Source organism: Monodon monoceros, unplaced genomic scaffold (assembly GCF_005190385.1).
Source record: "Monodon monoceros isolate NGI ecotype Baffin Bay Population unplaced genomic scaffold, NGI_Narwhal_1 Super_Scaffold_13, whole genome shotgun sequence".
Lineage (NCBI taxonomy): Eukaryota > Metazoa > Chordata > Mammalia > Artiodactyla > Monodontidae > Monodon > Monodon monoceros.
Genome location: NW_021703769.1, coordinates 42,359,943 through 42,387,027, shown reverse-complemented (window position 1 = coordinate 42,387,027; position 27,085 = coordinate 42,359,943). Strand labels below are relative to the sequence as shown.

Sequence of the window (27,085 nt, the reverse complement as noted above, 5' to 3'; positions counted from 1 at the left end):
AGCATGTCCGCCATCACCTTCCGACTGGAGCCCGTGGTCCGCACATCGAGCGGGCCTCCCTCCAAAACCCTCCCTCCACCTCCTGACCAAAGCCACCACTTCCGTTTGTTCTGAAATATTACCTTTGTCCCACTGGCCCTGCTCGAAACCAAGATTCTCTAGGAGCACAGAGCGCTACTGTCTGAGACAGAAGACAGGCTGAGGGCTGCCTCGGCTGGTGGCATCCTGCCTGCTCCGCCAGCCTCCAAGCCCTGGCTAACACCTCACACCTGCCCTGCCCTTTTGATTCTCCAATGCTTCCACTCCCGACACCCACTTTATCTTGTCAACACCCTATGCTGTAAGGACAGCACGCAGTATTAACTTGACATCTGTGATACTGTGATTTATAATAAATATGTATTTGGTCTTCCATCCCTGGCACAGCTCCTAAAACCCTTGGAATTTCCTAAGTGATGAGAGCAACCACACCTGAGTTTATGTTGATGCGGTGACTTTTGGAACCACACCTCAGGATGGGCTGGTTGCCAGGGAAACCAACTTTCAGCCCCACCCCCTGACCTCCAGGGATGTTGAGTTCAATCCCCGATGCCCAATCATTTGATCAGTCATGTCTGTAATGAAGCCTCCATAAAACCCAAAAGGACGGGGTTCTGAGAGCTTCCGAGTTGAACATGTGGAGACTGGGGAAGAGTGAGGCCTGAAGGGGGCATGGGCGCTCCGAGCTCCTTCCCACAAGCCCTTCCCACAAACCTCTTATCCTGAGTCATATCCTTTTGTAATAAACCGGTGATCCAGTAAGTAAATGGGTTTCCCTGGGTTCTGCTCTAGCAAATTAATTGAACCTGAGGAGGTCGTGGGAGCCTCTGATCTATAACAGGTGGGTCAGAAGCACAGGTGACAACCTGGATTTGAGATGGCTGTCCGAAGAGGGTGCAGTCTTGGGGGACTGAGCCCTTCCCCTGTGGGGTCTGACGCCGTGTCCAGGTAGACGGTGTCAGAACAGAGTTGAATTGTAGGACACCCAGCTGGGGTTGCAAAACGGCCTGGTGTGGGAAAAACCACATATATCTAGTGACCAGAAGTGCCAGTATATTCAGAGGATTGTGTGTATTGTAGAGGAAAACAAAAGAGTCTTCCCCTTACAACACCATTTTACAAACAAGGAAGCAAAAGAAGAAAAAACCCAAACGTCAGTTCCAGTCTACGCAGCTTGGCAGAGACAGATCTGCTGCGTCGTTTGGTGAGAACATCATACTCCAGAGTCACGGAATCACGGGAAGAGACGTAACAGAGACCAGGAAGGCCTCTTACCTGGCTCCAAAGACCCGCTGTCTTCATCTGAGGAGCCAACACCAGCCTGTGATGACAAGACGGCCACGAAACCGTCCTTAAATTCCTCAAAGTTAACCTGTGGATTTGAGAAGAGAGGTCAACGCTACTTTCTGCAGGTCACATACGTAACACCCTGGCCTTTTGGTTTTTCTCAGATGGAAGATCTTATGAGGACATTCATTCTTTCAAATATTTACTTAAGATTTAAAAGAACTGAAGATGTAATAAGGCAAGTAAAAGTGAACCATAACCCCATCACCAAAAAACACTATTAACAACTCCATAAAAGTAAATCAGACCACAAAATTAGAAAGCAGTGTAGAAAAGAGGTGTCTGATGACCACAAACATTAACACAAAAAGAAAAAGAAAAATCTGGGCTTCCCTGGTGGCGCAGTGGTTGAGAGTCTGCCTGCTGATGCAGGGGACGTGGGTTCGTGCCCCGGTCCGGGATCCCACGTGCCACGGAGCGGCTGGGCCCGTGAGCCATGGCCGCTGAGCCTGCACGTCTGGAGTGTGCTCCGCAACAGGAGAGGCCACAACAGTGAGAGGCCCGCGTACCGCAAAAAAAAAAAAAAGAAAGAAAAATCCACGTTCTCACCACCCACCAAGAAAGAGAAAACGGCAGCACCTGGGCGAGCCCTCCACCACGGTTCCTTTCCTGATTAAATCCCCCGGCCCCTACTCTGACTCTAATAACATCCTTGCTTTTATACCTCATTTGCACGCACCCCTAAACAATACAGTTTACTTCTGCCTCTTTTTAAATTTGATCTAAATGGAATCATGTGTATATACTATTTTGTGTCTTAGACTCAATATTACTTCTGTAATATTCATGTAAGTTGCTGTGCACGATCCACCCATTTTCTCTGCTCTGCGGTGTAACTGAGCAACAATTTATTAATCTACCCTCCTGGGCTTCCCTGGTGGCGCAGTGGTTGAGAGTCTGCCTGCCGATGCAGGGGACGCGGGTTCACGCCCCTGTCCGGGAGGATCCCACATGCCGCTCCACGGCTGGGCCCGTGAGCCATGGCCGCTGGGCCTGCGTGTCTGGAGCCTGTGCTCCGCAATGGGAGAGGCCACAACAGTGAGAGGCCCACATACCGCAAAAACAAAAAACAAAACTACCCTCCTGCTGGTGGATATTCCCATTATTTCCAGGGTTTAGTTATTTTTAAAAAACCAACAAAAAACCCCAGCTTTGAACAGTTACACTCTTTGGAGTATATGCCTAACAATGGGATTGCTGGGTCACAGAATATACATTTAAATCCTCTTGGTGAATTGAATCTTTTATTACTATAAAATGCTGACCCTCTTTAGTCCAGTAATGCTTTTACCACAAAGACTAGCTTTCTTATGGAGTATTTACGTGTTATATCTTTTTACCAAACTTTGTTTTTTTAACCAAACTTTTAATAATGTCAATTTTTTATATCCTTATGTTTTAGACATGTCTCTTATGAACCGTATATAGTTGGATTTTTTTCCCCAATCTGAAAATCTTTATCTTTTAACTGAAACATTTTACATTTAATGTCGTTACTGATATATTGGGTTGGCAAAAAAGTTCGCTTGGGTTTTTCCATAATAGTTAGATTTAAATCTACTATTTTATTTGTGCTTTCAATTTGACCTGCCTGCGTTTTCTCCTTTCTTTCCTCTCTTTCTTTTAGGACTTCATTTTTCCCCTTATTAATTCAGAAGTTATACAGTCTATTTCCATTCTCTTATTGTTTATCCTAAAAATGACAGTACACATCCTTAGCTTGAAAGTTTACTATCAATCAATGCTTTTTGTTTCAGCAAAAACATAATTTATTAAAAGACTAGTGGAAATGATCCAGATGTCCAAAAAGAGAATGGGTAAATAAACTGTGATTCAGTCAGACAACAAGAGATGACAATAGGGGAAAAAAAACAAACCACTGACGGAGACAATGTATCTACATTGTGTGAATATAGCTCACAGACATAATACAGAGTAAAAGAACCAGAGAGTATACACTGAGCATATGCTGTGTATTTTCCCTTGTATAAAGTTCAGAAATAGGCAAACAAATCTATGCTGTTGGCATCAGGACAGTGGTAACTGTTGGAGGCAGAGGGACCGCAAGGGCACCTGAGGAGGGATGCAGGATGCTGGTGGCCCAAGTGTGTTCAGGGTGGATGTTCACTGAGCTGCATTCTTCAGCTCTTTTCTCTACCTGTGCTTCTACTGAAGTCCCACAGAAAGAAATCAACACAAGAGCTTACTGTCACCAGTAAGTGCAGAAAGAGCAGGCCTGGGCTGTAGGTCCAAGCATGCTTCCCACACCTGGCACAGAATTTGAATGAGCACATTCTGTTGCTGCCGATGGGCACTAAACGCAGCTGTTGGCTTGGGGGCACCTCTGCCTCAGTCACACATGTATCAGATCTGACACTGGATTACTTGTTTATTTTCTGTCTCCCCAACTAGCATGTGATATCACAGTGACACACTGTAAATACTCAACAAATACCTAATGGATGTGTTTGCCTCTATATCCTCTCAAAACTGAGCAGAATTCACCTTCTCACAGGTGCATTCTTTCACCTTTGTTCTTAAAGAGTATTCTTTTTTTTTTTGGCCACTCCTCGTGGCATGCGAAATCTTAGTTCCCTGACCAGGGATTGAACCCTCACCCCCTGCAGTGGAAGCTCAGAGTCATAACCACTGGACTGCCAGGGAAGTCCCCTTAAGGGGTATTCTTGCTGAGTATGGGATTCGGGTTGGCACCAGTCCTCTTTTAGTACATTGGAGACACCTTTCCATTGGCTTCTGGCTTCTACTGTCACATCTGAGAAGGCAATTGTCAATCTAACTATGGCTGACTTTCAGGAAATGTCTTTTTTCCTCTGGCTGCTTTTAAAAAAATTATTAAATGTTTCATTTTGAGATAATTATAAATTCACATGCAGTTGTAGGGAAAAAATACAGAGAGATCATGTGTACCCATCTCTGGCTGCTTTTAAGATGTCTTTGTTTCCCTTCAGTTTCACAATAATATGGCCAGATGTGGATTTCTTTTTATTTATGCTACTCAGAATTCCATGGGTTTTTGGAATCTTAAATCTGTTTTGGAAACTTTTTAGCTATTATCTGTTCACGAAATCCCTCCTCATTCACTCCTTTCCTCCTGGGATTCCAACCAAAGGGATGTCCCCCGGTCTTCACCTTCTCTTTATAACATCATGCTGCATCCTGGATGAGTGCTCTTTTCAGCTGTGTCTAATCTGCTGTTAAACTCTTAAAAGTTGTATTTGGTTCTTTGTTCAGATTCGTTATGTCACTTTTTAGAGTTACCTCTTTCCTGTGGATATTTTCAAGCTTGTTTTTTTTTAAATTAAAATGTTTTATTTTTGGCTGCATTGGGTCTTTGTTGCTGCACGTGGGCTTTCTCTAGTTGCGGTGAGCGGGGGCTAGTCTTCGTTGCGGTGCACGGGTTTCTCATGGCAGTGGTTTCTCTTGTTGCAGAGCATGGGCTCTAGGTCTGCGGGCTCAGTAGTTGCAGCACACGGACTCAGTAGTTGTGGCTTGTGGGCTCTAGGGAGCTTGGGCTTCAGTAGCTGTGGTGCACGGGCTTAGTTGCTCTGGGGCATGTGGGATCTTCCCGGACCAGGGATCAAACCCATGACCCCTGCATTGGCAGGCGGATTCTTAACCACTGCACCATCAGGGAAGTCTCTCAAGCTTGTTTTTTTAAACCTCTCCTAACATAGTAACCATAATTGGCTTATACATTTTTTTGTTTTGTTTTGTTTTGTTTTGATTTTGCGATACGTGGGCCTCTCACTGTTGTGGCCTCTCCCGTTGCGGAGCACAGGCTCCAGATGCGCAGGCTCAGCGGCCATGGCTCACGGGCCCAGCCGCTCCACGGCATGTGGGATCTTCCCGGACCGGGGCATGAACCCATGTCCCCAGCATCGGCAGGCAGACTCTCAACCACTGCGCCACCAGGAAAGCCCGGCTTATACTTTTTGCCCAGTAATTCCAATACTTCACATCTTTGTGCTCTGCTTCTGTGGCCTGTTGTTTCTCTGGCTCTCACTCATCTTTATTTTGTGCCTAGATATCCTTGACTGTATGCTGGTTATTGTATATGACTATTACTTAGGAAGAATTACAGACCCAGGATGAGGGAACTTTCTCAAGAGAGGACTTCTGTTTGCTTTTGCCACGTGCCTGAGGGCACCGCCTGTGCAGGACCACCTGATCTAAGTGCAAGGCCTGAGGTCACCTAGACCCCTGAGCGCACGCAAGCCCAGACAGCAAAGAGCACAACGGCTGATTCACTTACCCTATATCTTTGCCCTACAGGTGTACCCTCAGGATCCTCCCTTAAACTGGGGGCTGGCTCATCAGTTTCTCCTTGGGTGAGCCTGTGTTTAGACATGCATTTCCCTGGCCCTTTAAAACCCCCAAATGACATATCAATTTCACAGTTGCTATTTAAGACCAGAAAATATTCTCAGGGCAAATGGGGTTTTGTGTGCTGAGCTGAACTTCTCTCGATACGTGACTTAGCATAGATTTTTAGGTTGTAATTCCCCCTGACTTGTTTGTTCTTTACCATTTTCAAGATCTTTTGTTTTTTCTATTTTGTTCAGCCTTTTTAGTAGCACTAACTGGAAGGTAGGCCTGAGTTTGCTAACCTGCCACTAGGACAATGTCTGAAGTCTCTTCCCTCTTTTATAGGGATGAGGCATAAATTTCATCATTTGGATCTACAAGAATGTATTGAACTAATCTCATATTCAAAAGGCTGTTTCCAGTCTTTTGCCATGTGAATCAATACTAGAATGAATAACCTTGCATAGAGTTCATTTCACAAAGAGAGACGTTGTATTGCTTTCATTTTTACATTCCTAGCTTCTAGATTTGCCTCGCACATAATAAGAGCTCAAAAGTACTTGTTGACTACATGGGAGCAGAATGAAATGGCCATTTTGCTTGATCCAATCTCAGATTTCTTTTGCATCTTTGATAATATTGATACTTATCAGCTGAATTTCTTCTCATCCATCAAACAGGAGGCAATCTGATTGCTGTTTTATCTGATACCATTTTGACTGTGCTTGTGTTTGCTTCTGTGCCTTCTCCCTTCACAGCTCATAAAAGAAGGAAGGGGCAGCCCATGGCATCAGGCGTTTGACCCAACAGGATACACCATCATCCCTGCTCGATCACGGACTCTCCTCACAAATGAAGAGGCTGGACCCTGTGATCAAGAATCACTCTCAACCTTAAAATTATTTTCAGTAACACTATGTTATCAATTATTTTTTGAGAGGAAAATTCTCTTTCTACCCAAATTTAAAATACTCAAGATAAGATCCTCACCACTGGTAAAGAAACGTGATAAATAACAAAACGCATATGGAAATTTCCCAAGTCACAGGACTCTTAGGCCACGTCAACTTTCTGGCTTGAAATTAGACCTGAAAATGTTTCTTTAATGGGAAAAAGAAATTAAAAACAAGCATATTGGGACTTCCCTGGTGGTCCAGTGGTTAAGACTCTGTGCTCCCAATGCAGGGGACCTGGGTTTGATCCCTAGTCAGGGAACTAGATCCCGCATACCGCAACTAAGACCCGATGCAGCCAAATTAATTAAAAAAAAAAACACTCATAGCACTAAAAATTACCTTATTAATTCAGATGTTATAATATTGTTTCTTCATTGTTATAACTGGATTACTGTATCAATGACTAACATTTCTGTTGTGTCATATATGTCAGTTCCTGCAAGGAAACTGAATATGTGATATTTGAATTGAAAAGCCAATCCATTCTCCTGGACAAAGGATTTACCCTGTTTTTCTTCAAAACTTCCTGAAATCTCCACCATTTGGTTTCTGTCACAGAAAATGGTGACAATTACCTGGATACTTCTGGCTTGACACTGGTGTCCCTAAAACCCTCTACAGAATGTTCCACCTAAATGCTGGCTGTGTGCGCTCCCCCGCCTGTGGATGAAGCAGGGGAACGGTAACAGCCCTTTTCCCTTTGCAGCTACTCCAACACTGACCTTCCTCCAAGTGTAACTCAGGGTTTCGAGGTCACGCTCCCCTTCTCACAGACAAAGCACAAAGTAGAGAAAGGCCGGGAATGATACATCCTACAATGAATCTGGGCCCCAAAGTGATTCTTTTGGTTTTGAATTTTCCAAACTGTCAAAAATCATCAAAGGGGGCTTCCCTGGTGGCGCAGTGGTTGAGAGTCCGCCTGCCGATGCAGGGGACGTGGGTTCGTGCCCCGGTCTGGGAGGATCCTGCATGCCGCGGAGCGGCTGGGCCCGTGAGCCATGGCTGCTGAGCCTGTGCTCCGCAACAGGAGAGGCCACAACAGTGAGAGGCCCGCGTACCGCAAAAAAAACAAAACAAAACAAAACAAAAAAAACATCAAGGAAACCACCTGTTCATGCTGTTTTTTGTTTTGTTTTGTTTTGTTTTTGCCACACACAGCATGCAGAATCTTAGTTCCCTGACCAGGGATTGAACCTGTGTCCCCTGTGGTGGAAGCGCAGAGTCCTAACCACTAGACCGCCAGGGAAGTCCCTGTTTGTGCTGTTTTAACCAGAGTGTTGGTTTTCACAAATGTGCCTTTTGCTTATCTAGCCTCCAAATACAATTCCAGGTGATATCAAGAGGGGCTAGGACATTTTCTGTCAAAAACACACCTGATTCTTAAGTCCATAAAGAAAAGCAGGAACAGAGTAAAGAGACAGAAAAGGGTGCAGTGGGTTTGTGAGGCTGAGTCCTCCACACAGGGGGTGCAGCACTGCTGACAGCTTTGGCCACACGGCCTCAGGGGAAGTAACAGGAGGTCAGATCCACCTGGACCCTCCCCCAGGGCCAGCAGGGAGGGGTTTTTCGTTGTTCTTCTTCATTTGTTTTTGCCCAAAAGCCAACTCAGAATATTTGCAGCTAGATTTTTTTCTCATTCAAAATGAAAAGAGTTTTACTGAGTTCTGTGGAAAAAATGCCCTTCCTTCAAAGGTAAGATTATAGCCACTGGGTTGTTTTCTTTTTTGGGCTGCGCCATGTGGCCTGTGGGATCTTAGTTCCCTGACCGGGGATCGAACACAGGCCCCTGGCAGTGAAACCCCAGAGTCCTAACCGCTGGACCGCCAGGGAATTCCAGGCACTGTTTTTAAAATGAACGTGTTAACATCTGGACACATTTAAGAAGCAGGAACACTAAGAAGCTTCTTAGTGTTTCAATCAGGAAAGCAAGTTGTGGTCCAGGCTCCAGATTACCATTCTAGATGACCTTGAATTTCCTAGAGAAAAGAACTCTCTGAGTGCCTACTTCCTATCTGGGATAGATACACTCACAGAGATACACTCTGAACACAGGGAGCCTTGGTTCCTGCAACAGCAGTGGGCAATGTTCTGTCCAGCTGCTGGATGAATTTCACGCTGGGTAATTTTACGAGACAATGTGCCTTCGAGGTACTTTGCAGCTGCCTCTGAATGACCCAGTGTGTGAGCTGCGCACAGATCACTGTGTTTTGTGAACCACATGCACCCCTGGACGAATCACCCAAGCATCTTTCTGGAAAAAAACAGAACATAAACAAATCTCTGGAAGTGACTATGCTTTAAAAAAGCAATCTTAAGAAACTTCTTTCTACAACATAGATGTTGCACAGAAGGAAAAACAGCACCCCATTTCCTCCTAACTTTCCTTTGATGAGTATCTCCAGTCAGTTGGTATTTCTCAGATGCCAGCAGCTATAACCACACGCTCTCTGTGCTTTTCTTTGTGAGAATGAAGTCAATGAAGTTACCCACCCTGGCAAAGTGGTCGTTCCCGAGAAGTGTTTGCAGAAGGACAGGCAGCTGCTTTTCCAGATGAAGCTTCAGGCAGAGTTGGGTCAGCTCCTCCCGGTCCAAGAAGCCTGTCCCCGTGGTGTCACAGCTGCTGTAGACATCCCTGAGCTGCGAGACATAGTGGCTCTCTTCCTCTTCGTCCATCCCATCGCAGGCTGCATGCAGGGAGAAGACAACGGTGCCCTCTGACTGCCGCTCCCACTTCCCTCCACGGTCCCAATGCGCCAGGCAGTGTGGCCCAGGGCAGGGGAGGAGCTGGTGTGTGGGAAGGGGCACCAGGGTCGTCTCAGGACACATGAGGCTGCAGGAAATCAGGAGAGGCCAGAAACGTGTTCCCACAGGGCTCGTTCTCCCTCACTGGCTCAAAGAACCAGAATTACTTTGTTCTGTAAAAAAGTATCTATTACAGAATAATCAGAAAAAAAAGAGATAAGTATAAAGTGAAAGAAAATTATCCAGAATTTCACCACCTGAAAAAAAAAATCATTTTACTATTTTGGCAAATATACATTCTACTTTTTCTCTATACATATACACACAGGGCCGGCTGGATGCCTGGCACACTTGCCCGAACTTCTGCCCCAGGATTCCGGTCTTGGGCAGAACTCAGGCTGGAGGTCAGAGGGCACCGAGGGCCCTCCCAGGAGCAATGACAAGCCATCCCCCTCCTGAGAGAACTTGCTGGTCTGCTGCCTCCCCCCGACCCCTGCCTCCATGCAAGGGCTGATTCAGGGGCGAGGACCCTGCACACTCAGCCCACATCCCCTCGGTCATGCCAGCTTTGCCCAACACACAGGTCAGCTCCTGACCACTCAGAAACACTTCTTTTTCTCTCCTTTCCCTCACCCCCAGAAATCTGAGACACTGTCCCAAGACAGCAGGTGATTCGACTCTGGCCATCCAGCCACAGGCTAGTGGTGTGACTCAGGCCCAGCATTCTATGGGTCAGGCAAAAAGATCTTTCAGCTGCCATTTGCTATGACACTTCCTAACCCACATCCAAGATAAGGTCCATGCTTTGCTTTCAAAGTCCTGGGAAAAACGCTGGGAGAAAGGAGGCACTGCTTCTGGTCATGTGTGCCCTATGGAATTCGCCCTCCTCTCGCTCCAGGATTGGGGGGGGGGTGTCTTTCTGTAGCTGAGATACCACATGACAAACCTCAGTGCTGAGATGGGCCAGGAAGGCTTGGAAAAACTCCAAGGGCACCTTCATCTGGGAAATACAGCCCGAGCTCAGGTCTGTACCACGACAACCGCATTGGAGTCACACTGATGCACGTGGATTCCCCGGGACTCCAGAGTCCCAGAAAAGGGCTCAAGTGACAAGTCACTGGACACTCTAAACACCTTGGAACTATGGAAGGTCTCAGGGGTCATGTAGAAAAGTCTGAGTGGGGCTCAGAATCCTGCTGTTCACACACCCCCATTTGCTGGAAGCTGAAGGCATTGATTTGGAGGGGGATACATGTGGGAGGGGAGAGGGGAGTAACCCAAGACACCCACGCAAGCACACACACACGCAGAGAGAGAGAGAGAGAGAGAGAGAAACTAATATCCCCAGAGAGATGAAGGAAAAACATTAAAATCATGCAACAAGATAGACTACTGGACAATAGGGATGATTAGACACTAAGGGAGGTTTCCTGACATTGACGTATGATAATCACAATAAAAAATTCAATGGCAACACTGGAAGACAAGGACAAAATACATCTTCTATTAAGTGTACCCGAATAAAGAGACCAAAAATGAGACAGAGAAGAAAAGGAAATTAAAAATCAATAAAGTAACCAAAAAACATAAAGACAGACATAGACCAATGGAACACACTTGAGAGCCCAGAAATAAACCTTTGCATATGTGGTCAAATGATTTTCCAAATGGCCAAGACCACACAATGAGGAAAAGACAATCTCTTCAATAAACGGTGCTGGGAAAACTGGATATCCACATGCAAAAGAATGAAGTTCAACCCTTACTTTACACCATAAACAAAAATGAACTCACAATGGATTCAAGATCTACACATAAGATCTAAACTATAAAATTCTTAAAAAAAAAAGAGGAAAAGTTTCATGATGTTAGATTTGGCAACGATTTCTTAGATATGACACCAAAAGCATAGGCAACAAAAGTAAAAATAGACAAATGGTGCTATATCAAACTTAAGAACCTGCACATCAAAGAAAACAACAGGGTAAAAAGGCAACCTACATACAGAATGGGAGGAAATAATTTGCAAATCATACATCTGCTAAGAGGTTAATGATCAGAACAAGTAAAGAATTCCTATAACCCAACAACAAAAACCAGTAACCCGATTAAAAAAATGGGCAAAGGACTTGAATAGACAATTCTCCAAAGAAGATACACAAATGGCCACGAAATGGCCAAGCACATGAAAAGTGCTCAACATCTCTAATTAGGTCCACACAAAACAAAACCACAGTGAGATATTATCTCGCACCCATTAGGATGGCCACTATAAAAAAAAAAAACAAGCAAACAAAAAACAGAAAACAAGTGTTGGTGACGATGTTGAGAAATTGGAGCCCTTGGGCACTCTTGGTAGGAATGTAAAATGGTGTAGCTGCTGTGGAAAACACTATGGAGGTTCCTCAAAAACCTAAAAATAGAATTACCATATGATCCAGCAAATTCCACTTCCAGGTATACACCCCAGAGAACTGAAAGCAGGATCTCAGAGTTATCTGTACTCCTATGTTACCTGCAACATTATTCACAACAGCCAAGAGGTGAAAGCAACCCAAACGTCCACTGACAAAAGAACGGATAAAGAAGATATCAATAAAATGGCATATTATTCAGCTTGAAAAGGAAGGAAATCCTGTCACCTCCCACAACACGGATGAACCTTATGTTGAGTGGAATATGCCAGTCACAAAACGACAAATACTGTATGACTTCACTTCCGTAAGATAACTAGTCAAAGTCAAGGAGACGAAGTAGAGTGGTGGGTGCCAGGGGCTTGGGTAGGTGGATAGGAAGGGTTGCTCAGCAGGTACAGAGTTTCAGTTTTGCAAGATGAAAAAGTCCTAGAGATCTGTTACACAGTAATGTGGATACCAGTTAACACTACTGAACTGTATATTTAAAAATGATTAAGAGGGCAAATTTTTAAAAATTTTATTATATTATTTATTTATTTTATTTTATTTTTGGCTGTGTTGGGTCTTAGCTGCGGCATGCAGGATCTTCACTGAGGCATGCGGGATATTAGTTCCCTGACCAGGGATCAAACCCACGTCCCCTGCATTGGAAGGCGGATTCTTTCCCACTGGACCACCAGGGAAGTCCCAAGAGGGTAAATTTTATATCATCGTGTTTTTTACAATTAAAAATTTAAAAATAAGAAAAAAAAATTTTTTAAGAGAAAAAGTTCAATATTTGGTGGCTTGCTTTCTGAAATTGCCTGGTTCTGTTCTGTGGCACTTTTACCTGGATATTCTTTCCTTAAAAAAATAATTCAAAATCAACACCCAAAGTCCTGGCATCCTCTAAAAGTCCAGGAAAGGCAACCAGCTGATGGGAAGGGGGGTTCTGGAAAAATACAAGACTTTTCCAAGCAGAGAGATGGCAAAGTCCCCCCGTGAGGGCCAACAAATAAAAACATCCAGACCGAGTAAATCCTCAAGAAACTTCAGAGCAAACAAACAAGTCCTAAAAATGTCTAGAGAGAAAAGAGCACTCTGCACTCAGCGCCAGGCGCGACTCCTGCAGCAAGAATGGGATTGGAGGCTGAAAGACATCCTGAGGAAAGAGCACTTTCCACCAATCTGGAAGCTAGCGGGCGGGTACTTCAGCCAAGGAGGAGGAAGACGCAGGTTGTAGATCTGGGTCCCCTGTAAGCAGTGGACACTGTTCTAGGAGGGTGGCCTGGGGCAGGGCCACAGTGCAATCCACACAAACTGGCCACTAGGGACCCTACGGTCCCGTATCGTGGGACCATGTGGAAAACAACATGGGTGGTTTCTTCTTCTTTTTTAAAAAATATTTATTTATTTACTTATATGGCTCTGCCAGGTCTTCATTGTGGCATGTGAGATCTTCGTTGCCACGTGAGGGATCTTTAGTTGCGGCATGCAGTCTCTTTTAGTTGCAGCGGGATCTAGTTCCCTGACCAGGGATCAAACCTGGGCCCCCTGCATTGGGAGCGCAGAGTCTTAACCACTGGACCACCAGGGAAGTCCCCAACATGGGTGGTTTCTGACAGAACTGATGGACCATTTGGAAAAGAATAAGGATGTTAAAAAGTAATTATGGAAAAACCAAGAAAGCCTCCATAAAGCCAAGCTGGGCACAAGAATGGAACTGTAACTGTGCCCCAGACAGCGTCCCTGTGGTAGGTGGACAGCACATCTTCCGTGGGGGGTGGGAGAGACAGGGAAGCCTCGAGGTGAGGGCGATCCCAGGTAGCAGCCTGCCCACTTATGGCCCAGGGGATGTTTCTCAGGCCTCCATAAAGCAGCTCCAGACAGGAGTCCAACGGCATTTAGCACCTCCACAGCTGCTGTGCGCCCTCCTCACCTGGGGAACTGGCTCCACCTCCCGCCGGCCCCCCACAGTGAGACCCTGAAGCCAGCACAGAGCCCGAGTTGAGAGACTCGCCCTGGTCAGCGGTCGGGGTTGCTGACTTGAGCTCTGGCCCATCCAAACCCTCTCTACTGGGAGCACCGCGTCATCAACCAAAATGGGAGTGAAGGGCAGGGAGGGGACGGTGCCGCCTCTCAGATGGTCTGATCAGCGGGATGATCTCGCTAAGCAAGGGACCACTGTGTCCTCACTTGGGCTCTTCCTCGAAAGAAGACACTAACCCTTGTGCAGCACCCCCGCCCCACCCCACCCTGCGTCTGCTCTTGCCTTGGGTTCTGAAGGCCTCCCTCCAGGAGGCCTCCCTCCTCGGCCTGTCCACCTGCTGCTGGTCCACTGGGTGGGCATGGGGCGGGCAGGGATGGGGGCTCAGCAGGCACCGCGTCTCAGACACAGCAGGAGGTGACGGAGGATGCTCTCAGGACACGCAGCTGCACAACCCTCCACACTGGTTTGCAAAGTTGGCTCTTGGTGTCCGGTGGGTACTTAAGACAAGTTCTCAAACCGACACTGAAATGGACGGGATTGAGGTCAACTCCCTTCAGGTCCCAGGATCTGACCCCCCGAGCCTCCAGGCACCAGATCCCCCCTTAAACCCTGCTGTCTGCACGTTAGTGGCATCACTGCAGGGGGGGGGAGCCCAGAGGCCACCTTCCTGCTGCTGAGGTCAAAGGAGACTGGCCAAGGGCTCCCTGAGAACATTTTAAAGCATTAGAATCTTCCTGAACTGTGCAAAGGCCACCCTAAAAGACCCCAGACATGGGCAACGCTGCCTTCACAGCTAAGGTGACCCATCCCCTATCCCCATGCCTCTCTGCAAGGCTGCGGGGCCCCGGCCAGGCTCAGCTCTGGGCCAGTCAGAGCTTCTGTCAAATTGGGTCTAAAACACCAACTTTGCTGGGCTGCTGAGGGGAGAGGCAGGTTCCAGGCCCTGGTACTCATCACACCACAAAAGACAACAGAATCACCATCCTGCACACCAGTCCCCAGGCTCCCAGCCTTCCTGCTGCTCAAATCCTATTTCCAGAAATGTGTCACTGGGAAACCCCCCTCCTCCCGACTGGGAAAAGCGATCAACCTAAACCACAGAACACAACAGTGAGAAGGACAAGGACCTTAACCCTGCCCCTCCCAGCAGGGAACCTGTAGCTCTGTTCACACGCCCTGAGGCCTGTGTGTGAGGGCAGAGAACGCCGTCCCCTAGACGACCCCTAGGTTCTGTTTCTTGCACAGAGCCCCGGGAAGGAGAAGAGAAACAGGGGACCTCTCAGGCGGGGCCCCGCCTCCTGCGCCACCCATCCTCGGCGCCCAGGCCTACTCACACGCGAAGTGCAGGCCGCACAGCCAAGTGGTCGTTATAAATAATAAACACCCAAGGGCCTCTTCAGTTTCTTCTTCACCCAAACTGAATTATTTAATCCTCTCTGGATTCCACAAACGCATAAATGTCCACACATCGAAACCACCGGAAAACCCAGCTGCGTTCAGGGCTGACTGCAGACAGGGGACAATGTTCCAGATAAAGAGGAGCCCTTGGCTTATTACAGTTTGATTCTTTTGAAACTGGAATCAGTAGACTCTCAATAATTCTAATGTTATAAAGCTTAATTAAATATATGAGCATAAACTTTGCTACCAGGTGAAGCAAAACACTGTTTTCATCCTGGGGAGAAAAACCTGCCCTCAAACAAACTGGATACGGGCCAAGAAACAGCTGCTGACCAGCACCCTGCAGGACCACGCAGCCCTCTGGAGGGAAGGTGTAGGTTTGCATTTAACTGATGCACAGCGATGAGGGAATTTAATCTGTGGCCCTGGAAACCCGCTGGGTATCAAGGACAGGGAACCACAGAGAACTGTGGTCTCTCACAAGCAGCTGGGTGTGCCGATGTCTGTGGACCCAGAGCATCGCACCCAGAAACAACTCCAAACAAGGCCCTCCATGAAAACCTGTAAAAGCCTGCTGACCCAGAATGAACAGCACCAAGGTAGCATTCTAGATGGCACGTTCTGTATCTGCAAAGATGTTATGACCCAGATAAAACACTGAAGCCCAGCCTTGGGTTCCAGAAGAGCAGGACTTGGCACCATGTCAAATAGCCTTGGGGTTTCTAATCAACCTCCATACTTCAGCAGTTCTGAGCTTGTAGGATTAATTTCTGCATTAACTGTTTTCATGTCTTCTTTCTTGTTTTTCAAAACTTATACTATTTATTGGGCTTCCCTGGTGGCGCAGTGGTTGAGAGTCTGCCTGCTGATACAGGGGACACGGGTTCGTGCCTGGGTCCGGGAAGATCCCACATGCCGCGCAGCGGCTGGGCCCACGAGCCATGGCCGCTGAGCCTGCACGTCCGGAGCCTGTGCTCCGCAACGGGAGAGGCCACAACAGTGAGAGGCCCGCGTACAGCAAAAAACAAAAAAACAAAGAAAACAAAAAAACTTATACTATTTATTTACTTTGCCAACATCGGCCCTAACTATCTCAGCAATAAGGCTTGAGAAGCTATCATTTTTATGAAAGGCATTTTCCAATCCCAACATTATAAAAATAAGCTGATGCGTCATTTAATTGGCAATTAATATAGTATTTGCTCTTCCTACAAAGTAGATATTTAGACTAAAAACTATAAGGATATCAAACTCTAAAATTGTCCTAGAAAACCTGCTTTCTAGGGTCTCCTCAAGAAAACATTGTGGGACCCACTCACCTAACATAAAAACTTTGTACCCTTTGGCCAATATCTTCTTGGTTCCTAAAGATTTTTATAACCACATGTACTTCTATTTGTGCTAGGACTATAGCTATGGACCCAATGGTTATAAAACATCTACATAATTGTAGTTATACATATTATACATACATAATTAGTTATACATATACAAGGTTATCCACATAAGGTTCTACATACAAAAAAATGAGCTTTCTCTATATGTATCGTTACATATATGTAAATGTAGAAAACCTACTCTCAGTATTAATATCAACTTCTAACTTAAATTCAAATAGAAAATTCTACCATAAAGAAAGCAATAGTTTCTCTTCTTTACTAAAAATAGCCAATAACAGTGTAGAAGAAATGACAAAACTGGAAAATTACAATTTTGAATCCCCGTTGTAATAGGTGATAGGGTAAGGATCGTTAACGTATGATTAAAAACAGTGGGGAGGGAAAGAAAAAACAGTGGGGAGGGAATTCCCTGTGGTTAGGACTCCGTGCTTTCACTGCCGAGGGCCTGGGTTCAATTCCCTAGTCAGGGAACTAAGATTCCCACAAGCCACACGGTGCAGCCTAAAAAATAAATAGATAAAAATAAAAACACTGGGGAGAGGTGACGTCATGCAAAGTGGCAGGGGACGACACTCCACCAAAGCAAAACTGAGCCATAAAGAGTGACTGGAAGGAACTATATTGAAACTCTGGAACCAGATCAGACACTTAGAGCAAGGTGACGAAAACAGGCTGCTGATGTTTGTAAGAGAGCGGCGATCAGAACCCCAAAGAGCGCCATTCAATCACCCATTTCACAGATGAGGACCTGATATCCTATAAGTAAGCACAGAGGTGGATTTCCTCAGTCAGCTGAAGAATGTGGACGGAGCATACACGGGCACAGGCAGGGTGCAAAGGGAACGTTTCCCTGCCATTCCGAGTGTGTGGTGCTTCCCTTAAGCTCCAGGTGAGACCTTCTATCCATGTAAATGCCTGCTGATGCTTATAACTGTACACACTGTATACAGCTCAGTGACCAAGGAGCATCCCCCATGGGTTCCCTGCTGGCCTCTTCTCCTGTCTTAGACTTTGATGGCTTTCAAGAGGTACCAAATGGGTAAAACCAAGAGGCTGGAGCTGCTCACACTGACTGTTCACAGCTCCATCCAATTCTGTCTCAATGGCATCACGTTGGTAGCTTAAAATCTGCTCTGGTGGGACTATTTACACACAGTCGTTGGAAAATGCTACAGTTCAGGGCTTTGGGGGGCAGTTGTGAAAGCTTTATCAGTACACTACACCACGGCTAGAATATAAAAGACTGATCATATCAAGTATTGGTAGAGACATGGAGCAACTGGAACTCTCAGATCTTGTTAGTGGGGGTATCAATGGCACAAGAGCTCTAAAAACCTGCTCAGTTTTATCTACCAAAGTTAAATACATATCCACTCTACAACATGGCAATCCAACTCCTAGGTACCTACTCAACAGAAACCATGGATTTGTGTACCAAAAGACACACTTTCTTAGGCAGCATTATTCATAGCACCCCAAACTAGAAGCAATCCAAATATCCATCAGTAGTAAAAATAAGTAATTGGTGGCATATTCTGGGAAACTGTAAAGCTATGGAGAGGAATGAACTACATAATGACAACCTCAATTTTACGAACATGATGGAAGAAGCAGAAATTGCATGATTCCACTTACATTAAGTTCAGAAGCAGGAAGAATCAATCCACAGTGTTAGAAGTTAAGATAGTGGATGGCAGGGAGGGAATAATAAATAGGAGAACATATGAGGGGCTGTGCCGGGGTTCCTGAGATACTCTGCTTCTGACTAGGATGGCGGTTGCATGGATGTGTTCACTGTGACAGTTCATTATCTGTGCACTTTTCTGTGTGTGTGTGTGTATATATATACAACTATATATATACATATCTATATATATACACACACACATATATATACATATACATATATATATATATTTACTTATTTATGCATGCATGCATGCCGCGCCTCCTGGTATGTAGGATCTTACTTCCCTGACCAGGGATCTAACCTGCGTCCCCTGCAGCGGAGTCCTAACCACTGGACTGCCAGGGAAGCCCCTCTGTGCATTTTTCTTCCATACGTTACACTCCAACTTCAAACAGTGAAGAGGGAGAGTATTAGAAACGCTGATGGCACTTCCCTGGTGGTCCAGCAGGTAAGATTCCTCGCTCCCAATTGCAGGGGGCCCGGGATCTATTTCTGGTCAGGGAACTAGATCTCACCTGCCACAACTAAGACCCGCCACAGCCAAATAAATAAATAAATATTTGAAAAAAACAAAACGCTGACCTTCCACACCCACCTCCTGGAACAGTGGCAGGTACGTGTTTTACGACGGACTCCTGTTGTTTTGTCACGGCTAGAAGACGGATGTTTTAGGAAAATAAAGCAAAACAAAGCAAACCTGCCAACTGTTTCCCCAAAGCCACTCCTGTTGCCCCTCCCCCAAGGTGATTTCTAAAACTGTATGAGTTTTTTCTGTAAGACTCTTCATGAGACCTGGCAGCTCTGGCTCCTTCACTCCACTGGTGTGACGGAACCAAAAACATGCAAAGCCATGGAGTCCATGCTGGGTAAACAGTCGCACATCATGTGGCCTAAACTGCTTCTCACAGATGCTACAAAGTCAGACACTGTCCAAGACAGGAAAAATAGGACACACTTGACAAATTGTCTAAAAGTGAATCATACTTTAGCTGTACTCTTCATGGAGCAATAAAAAGAATAAATAAAAAGAAATGAAAAGTGACTCTGACATACCCTAATTAAAGTCAACAAAATGCTATGGGCTTGTCCTTAAGAATCTTGGGGATATTAAAATAGCCTGCATGTAAGGAACAGTGTATGGGGGACCATACCTCTCTTAGTCTGTTATGGCTACTATAACAAAATACCATAGATGGTAGTTTATAAACAATAGAAACTTATGGCTCACAGTTCTGTGGGCTGGAAGTCCAAAATCAAGGCACCAGCCTGGTCACGTTCTGGTGGGGCCCACTTCCTGAGTCTTACACTGGCACCTTCTTGCTGTGTCCTCACCTGGTGGAAGGGATGAGGGAACTCTGTGGGGCCTCCATATAAGGGCACTAATCTCATTCGTGGGGCTCCACCCTATTGACCTACGTCAGCACCTCCCAAAGACCCCACCTCCTGACACCACCACATTTGGGGGTTAAGATTCCACATATGAACCTAGGGAACACACACACTCAGACCACAGGAGTATCTTCCAAGCTCAATTCTAGAACTTCCTAAACATTCCAAAGCTAACTTCTTCAGCCATCACCATATGTGAATTACACCATGCACTTTTATTTAAGGGAAAAGAAAGCTTACAAGGTAAAGTGGCTAAGATATTATTATGAACCAAATGTTTGTGTCCCCTGAAATTCATATGTTGAAGGCCTAACCTCTCAGTGTGGCTGTATTTGGAGATGGGGCCTCTAAGGAAGTAATTAAGGTAAAATAAAGTCACAAGGGTGGGGCCCTGATCCAGTAAGATTCATGTCCTTATAAGGAGAGACACCAGAGAGCTCTCTCCCCACAGGTGAGCTAAGATGTGAGCAGACAACAAGAAGGCAGTCGTCTGCAAACAAGGGGAGAGTCCTCACCAGAACCAACCTTGCTGACACCTGCATCTCCGACTTGCAGGGTCCACAGCAATGAGAAATGAACTTGTTTCAGCCATCCAGTCCGTGGTACTTGTTATGGCAGCCCAAACAGAATCATACAGATTTAATAGCTTTTGAGAATATGTATTTCATCTTTCACATATGGAAGGAAATAATGTAAAAGACTTCTTATTTTTTTAATATTTATTTATTTATTTGGCTGTGCTGGGTCTTAGCGGTGGCACTTGGGATCTAGTTCCCTGACCAGGGATTGAACCCAGGCCCCCGGCATTGGGAGCACAGAGTCTTAACCACTGGACCACCAGGGAAGTCCAAATGACTGATTAAGAAAGATTCACGAACAAACATTTCCTAAGCCCCTTCTATATGCTAGGCTCCAGATGCTGCTCTCATGAACTAATGTTAGTAGCAAGGATTTTGCTGCCATGATTCCAAGGCAGAAATCGATGGAAATGAAGAGACCTCTGGAAAGGCCTCTAACTTGACAGAGGACTTGGCTAGAGATACCGCCACCAGCAGAGGGAGGTTCAACCATGTCTGGGTAGGAACTGGTCATGCAGAGACGTCCAGTTTGTGCAGCACGTGAAATGGGCTGGTTGGGTACAAAAACACAGCCAACCAAGAGGAAAACTGGCTCGTGAACACACGGATGCTTGATTAGTCCAGGTGAATCATTAATTTTGGAAATCCATGAAGATACAAAGATAGAAACTATCAGATGAGCAGAAACTCATGGAGGCTGCAGGGTCTACGCCGTGCAGGCTGGGTGGCAACCTGTCAGCAGAGGGAGGGGAGGCCCTGCTCGGCACTGCCTGTGATGGGACCTCCTGTGGGACTGGGAGACATCGAGTCTACACCGGGGCAGGAGGAACAACACAGACCCCTGCCTGCCCCACAGATTTCGCCTTAAATTTCTGAAAGTCTCCAAAATCAGACAAGGACCTGCACTGCTAGATTCCCCAGAGCTTTGCAATTCATTGCTACATTTGTCACAAACATTTTTTTAAAGATTCAAATTTATTAGTAAATGCTTTATTATCTGAATGAAAACTATTCACTAATCTGACTAGTTACAAAGTTAATAACAAAAAAATTAGTAACCTTCACTCCTATAGTCAAATAACAAGCAGTTAGTAGATATAATGAAGAAAAAGGCCTATTTACATTAAAATAAATACACAGGATGGGCTTCCCTGGTGGCACAGTGGTTAAGAATCCACCTGCCAATGCAGGGGACACTGATTTGAGCCCTGGTCTGGGAAGATCCCATGCCACGGAGCAACTAAGCCCGTGCGCCACAACTACTGAGCCTGCACTCTAGAACCCACAAGCCACAACTACTGAGCCCGCGTGCCACAGCTACTGAAGCCCACAGACCTAGAGCCCATGCTCCACAACAAGAGAAGCCACCGGAATGAGAAGCCTGCACACTGCAACGAAGGGTAAGCTCCGCTCCCTGCAACTAAAGCCCGCATGCAGCAACAAAGCCCCAACAAAAATAAATAAATAAATAAAATAAGTACACAGGAATAAGCTTAAGGAATGTGCAAGATCTGTATGAAGAAATGTTTTAATGTTCCTGAAAGGCACAGAGAAAAGACTTTAACAAATGCAAAGAGATACCACGTTCTTGCATAAGGAGGCACAAGTCTCCTTCATCTATACATTTAACGTGTCTGCAGTAAAAATATAATGGGGGGGCTTCCCTGGTGGCACAGTGGTTGAGAGTCCGCCTGTCGATGCAGGGGACACGGGTTCGTGCCCCGGTCCGGGAGGATCCCACATGCCACGGAGCGGCTGGGCCCGTGAACCATGGCCGCTGGACCTGCCCGTCCGGAGCCTGTGCTCCGCAGCGGGAGAGGCCACGGCAGTGAGAGACCCGCGTACGGAAAAAAAAAAAAAAGAGTGGGAAGTTTGACTTAAAAGTCAAAATTTCTATGAACAAAAGAATAACATCAGAAGATAAATGGCAAAGAAAAAAACTTCTAATATAAATCACAACAAAAGGCTAATTTACTTAATAAAGAGCCCCTAAAATCAATAATGAAAAAGATTTACATCTTAAGTGATCTAGCAAAGGAACTAGATTGCATACAAGGAAACACAAACGGCTCTTAAACATGTGAAGAGATGCTTACCTGTACTTACTCATCAGAAGAGAAATACAAACGAAGCACAATGACATATGACTTTCCACTTATCAGATTGTGGATTGGTTTGCCGGGGCTCCATAACAAGGTACTATACACTGGGTGACTTAAAACAACAGAAATGTATTTTCTCACAGTTCTGGAGGCTAGAAATCCAAGACCAAGGTGCTGGCAGAGTTGGTTTCTTCTGGAGTATCTCTCCTTCCTGCTGTGTCGGCACATGGTCGTCCCTCTGCGTCTGCCTGGATCCTAATCTCTTTTTCTTGTAAGGACACCAGTCACACTGGACTATAGCCACCTGTTGGGCTGCCCCCCTGAAAGGCCTGCAAGCCTTGTAGTTGCCCTGCTGCGAGACCAAAGAAAGACCCCTCAGATACAGCGACAGAGACGTCCACGGTTTATTGAACAGAGAATCTTACAAGTCTGAAGTAGAAGGTCCTCAAGAATTTTGCTGCAGCTCCTGGGATGGCCCGGCTGGTAGGTCTGGTCAGGAAGCAGCTGTGTGCCTCCGTCAAGGTGCTTCAGCTCACAGGGCCTGGGCTTCCTGAGACACCAAATGAGGCCAACCCTCATGGCCCAAGGCACCTTCCATGCTCTGACATCCTAGTTCTCTCCGGTCCAGCATGATGATGTCTTTGGGCTCCACTCACTACTGAGCTCCGCAGGTGTCCAGGGGTGAGGCCGCAGAGACACCAGGCCTTTGGGTCCATGCCTCCCGCACCCGGAACCCCCAGAACCAAGTTTTTCCCAGACACTGTCTCCTGTCTCCCTCTGGCCTTTGCATGGACTCTGGATCAACATCTGCTGAGTCTCACTTTCTCTCTCCCTCTCCTGCTCTGGGCTGGGGAAAAGGTGACATGAATTTTTCTTTGACATCCATGCAAAGACTGGCAGAAACTCATTATGCATCATTAGCAGAACACTAATTATGTAACCAGAGGTACTGGAGCACAGTGCATGGTGGTTAAACAGACCCCGTCTTAAACATCAACAGGGAAACGCCCTGATACTTTGGAGCTCCAGAATCGACATTCTGGAATGACACTCAGACACTCAGAATGACAACTACATTTGTCATTCTTTCCAACAAACTTCACAATGTCCTAAACACACTGAAATGTTTTATAAAATGTGTCTACATGGAAAAACTTGGTCAGGTCAGTCTCAGAACACGAAAGACAGTATTTACAAGGCTCTAGCCCAACCCGCTGTACACATGGCCATCCACAAATATGCAGCCAAAGATGAAAATAACATGGATCAGAAATGGACCCAAAGCTGACAGGACAGTGAAAAAGAACATATAAATAAAACATCCAACATAACATAACGGAGGGCACTTGTCTCTCTTTTCCAGACACTTTGGATCACATCACATTTACTCAAAGGAAAAGGGACTGCCCAACAGACATAGAAAAGTGAATGTATTACAAAGCTATTTCCCTTAAGTCTTCTCTCATTTTCTCCCTCCTCCACTCAAGTAAAAGATCTATTAAAAGAACTGTAATACATAATCCTCTGGGCTTGTGAGGCCAACTGCACCTTTACCCTATTAATCAAACACTGAAGTGGATTCCAGAGGTTTTGTTCCAAGCCAGGCTGACACAACGCAGACAAACACCACCTCCCAACGATCTTCTGTGGGAATCAGGGTGGGCTCCACGCCTGGCCAAGGCCTTCGGGTGGAGTCAACTCAGCCAGGTCTAGAAACGCCCCCTCGGGAGGCTGGAAAGATCCGGGTGCCAGGCTAAGCCCAGGAGAGAGAAACAGAGGGACGGAGCAGGTCCTGGGAAAAGGAAGGAGACACAGAGGAATTCAAACAAGCTCTCTGGTCAGTTCTCACAGCTTCGATGACAGGTTCTGGATGGGCCCCCCTGGTGTGCCATTAGCTCGGGGATCCAATAAATGAGCAACTTCACCTCTGACGAGAGCCCCCCTGAAGCAGAGCAGCTGCACACTGACTTACCTCCCCACGGCTGCACGTGAGGACACAGGCCTCAGGGACCTGCAGTCCCTCCACCCCTCTGCTGCCAGAAGTTATCTCTCATCCTTGCTTTATGCTAGAATCTTAACTGGCCCCAGAAGCACTCTGGGAAAAGAAGAGTGTGATCTAAGGCAAAGGCTGGAGGAATGGCACTTTAAATGGAGCCGTGGGCTGATGGGTCCTGGGTGTCCCGACTCCTCTGAGCAACTGCGTCCCTAACCGGTGGCCTGTGGGCAACATCAGGAAAGGCTTTTTCTCATTTCCTTTATGGTTAGAGACAACTTTGAGAAAAAGAATCATCATTCCACAGCGAAGATACGTTCCTCTGGTTCAAAGGCAGTGCAAACTGGCCTGAAGAAATTCCAGCTGGGTTAGTGGGGAAACACGGGTCACGAGGAAAGCCTGAACAATACCTCATTCCCTTAATGAAAAATACACACCATGCACCCCGAACTGTGTGAGCCTGGGTCGAGAAGGACTGTCCTTCCCACGCCTTTCCCCATGGGGAAGACAATGGAGAAGGAAAGAGCATCCCAGTGACATACCTGCGACAGGTGAATGTGGGCTCGTAAAAGAAACCATGGTGCATCATAGACAGAATGACACTCCCTACACACCTGAATTTAAGGTTTGTAATTTATATGCAGTACCAAACTTGTGATCAACTCTGCAGCAGCATGGAAGGGAGACCAGTGGGGGAGGGGACAGCTGGGGGAGCAGCTGGCAGGCTGGGGGTGTGGACGCCCATAATCCATTAGGTGGCATGGGCAGGAGGCGTCCTTCCTTGTTTTACAGCTTGCGGACGGAGGTCATGTGATATTAACATTTCAGGTCACATTACTGTTACACTGTTTGAAACTCTTTAAATACTAAAACAACCCTATTCCATTTTGCAGGTGAGAAACAACAGGTTTCACTATATTTGCAGGTGTATATTCTTTTGAGGCTCATAGGATTTGATTCATGATTTGAGATCTTTTGCCAGTTTTGGAAAATCCTCAGCCATTATATCTTCAAATATTGCTTCTGCCCCATTCCCTCTCCTCTCCTTCCAGGACTCCAAGGACAGGGGTGTCAGACCCTTTCACGCCATCCTCTGTGTCCCTAACACTCCTCTCTCGTCCACATTTTTGCTCCTTTTGTCTACATGCTTCCTTCTGGATGTTTTCTGTAAGATCCTAACGTTTTCTTCATTGGTGTGTATTCTAAACATATCCACTAAGCTAACGTTAGTTAGTTATTACAATTTTTAATTTCTCTAATTAATTCTTTTATAAACTATTATGCCCTTTGGAATAGTTCAGCACTCTGATAACATCCTAAGTCAAGATCACAGGTTGAGGGCTTCCCTGGTGGCGCAGTGGTTGAGAATCTGCCTGCTAATGCAGGGGACATGGGTTCGAGCCCTGGTCTGGGAAGATCCCACATGCCGTGGAGCAACTAGGCCCATGAGCCACAACTACTGAGCCCGCGCGTCTGGAGCCTGTGCTCCACAACAAGAGAGGCCACGATAGTGAGAGGCCCGCGCACCGCGATGAAGAGTGGCCCCCGCTTGCCACAACTAGAGAAAGCCCTCGCACAGAAACGAAGACCCAAGACAGCCAAAAAAATAAATATATAAACAAATGTGGGGTTTAAAAAAAAACCAAAAGAATTAAAAAAAAAATCACAGGTTGAGATGAATAAAAATGAGGTTTGGTTTCCGAGAAGGCCAATCTGTTCAGTTCACTCCTGCTCCTGGGAATGATCTTCCAGGTCCTAACCTAAATGCAAGCAGTTTGCCAGGTGGTCTACCTTGGTGAGGTCTGGACACCAGTTTCTGTCCACCTGACCCTGTGAGGCTGTCAAAAGTGCTGCTCAGCCTTCTCGCATCCTTCAGAGTGTATGACGGTCCCAGAATAATGCAGCCCCAAAGGCCAGACTCCCCTTCCCGGGCTTTCACCCCCTCCAGGGCTTGACCTGTTCATGTTTTACTGCCTCCTAGTTCTCCAGGGTCTTCGAGTGATGGTTAAAAACAGTCTGCCCAAATGTTTCCACTTGACTACAGCAGGAAATCTATATGACCCAGCCTGACATGATTACATTCTAAGGTAGTTCCCAACCCTACTTATAGTCAAGGCTCACTGCTTTACCCACACACTCTAGTTTTTTTTTGTTTTCCCATTCTTCTTGCATTTTTTTTCATTTTTTTCCCTTTATTTTAATTAATTAATTTATTTATTTTTGGCTGCGTTGGGTCTTCATTGCCGCGAGCAGGCTTTCTCTAGTTGCAGTGAGTGGGGGCTCCTCTTCATTGGGGTGCGCGGGCTTCTCACTGAGGTGGCTTCTCTTGCTGCAGAGCACAGGCTCTAGGCGCGAGAGCTTCAGTAGTTGTGGCATGCGGGCTCAGTAGTTGTGGCGCATGGGCTGAGTTGCTCTGCTGCATGTGGGTTCTTCCCAGAGCAGGGCTTGAACCCATGTCCCCTTTATTGGCAGGCGGACTCTTAACCACTGCGCCACCACGGAAGTCCCTCTTCTTACATTTCTGACTTTCCATCTTGAACTATCTTTCTTTTGCCTAGAGTACAGCACTTAGAACTTCATTTTGGGTCTGTGGGTGGCAAACTGTTTTTGTCTGTTTAAACTTTCTTCCTTTCATCTTCATTCTTTTTTCCTTAATTAATTTATGGCTGAGTTGGGTTTTTGTTGCTGCGTGCGGGCTTTCTCTAGTTGTGGTGAGTGGGGGCTGCTCTATGTTGC

The 27,085-nt window shown here is 46.2% G+C and overlaps 1 protein-coding gene across 2 annotated transcripts in view; it reads right to left on the bottom strand.

Moving 5' to 3' along the window:
• Positions 1 to 27,085, bottom strand: part of NINL (ninein like) — a 120,007-nt gene that overhangs the window by 48,757 nt on the left and 44,165 nt on the right. For both annotated transcript variants that reach the window (XM_029220129.1, XM_029220128.1), the window contains 2 exons: positions 9,159 to 9,352; positions 1,315 to 1,411 (listed from right to left, as the gene is read on the bottom strand). In XM_029220129.1, coding sequence (XP_029075962.1) covers positions 1,315 to 1,411; positions 9,159 to 9,352 — 291 coding nt within the window. The remainder of the gene's footprint in view (positions 1 to 1,314; positions 1,412 to 9,158; positions 9,353 to 27,085) is intronic.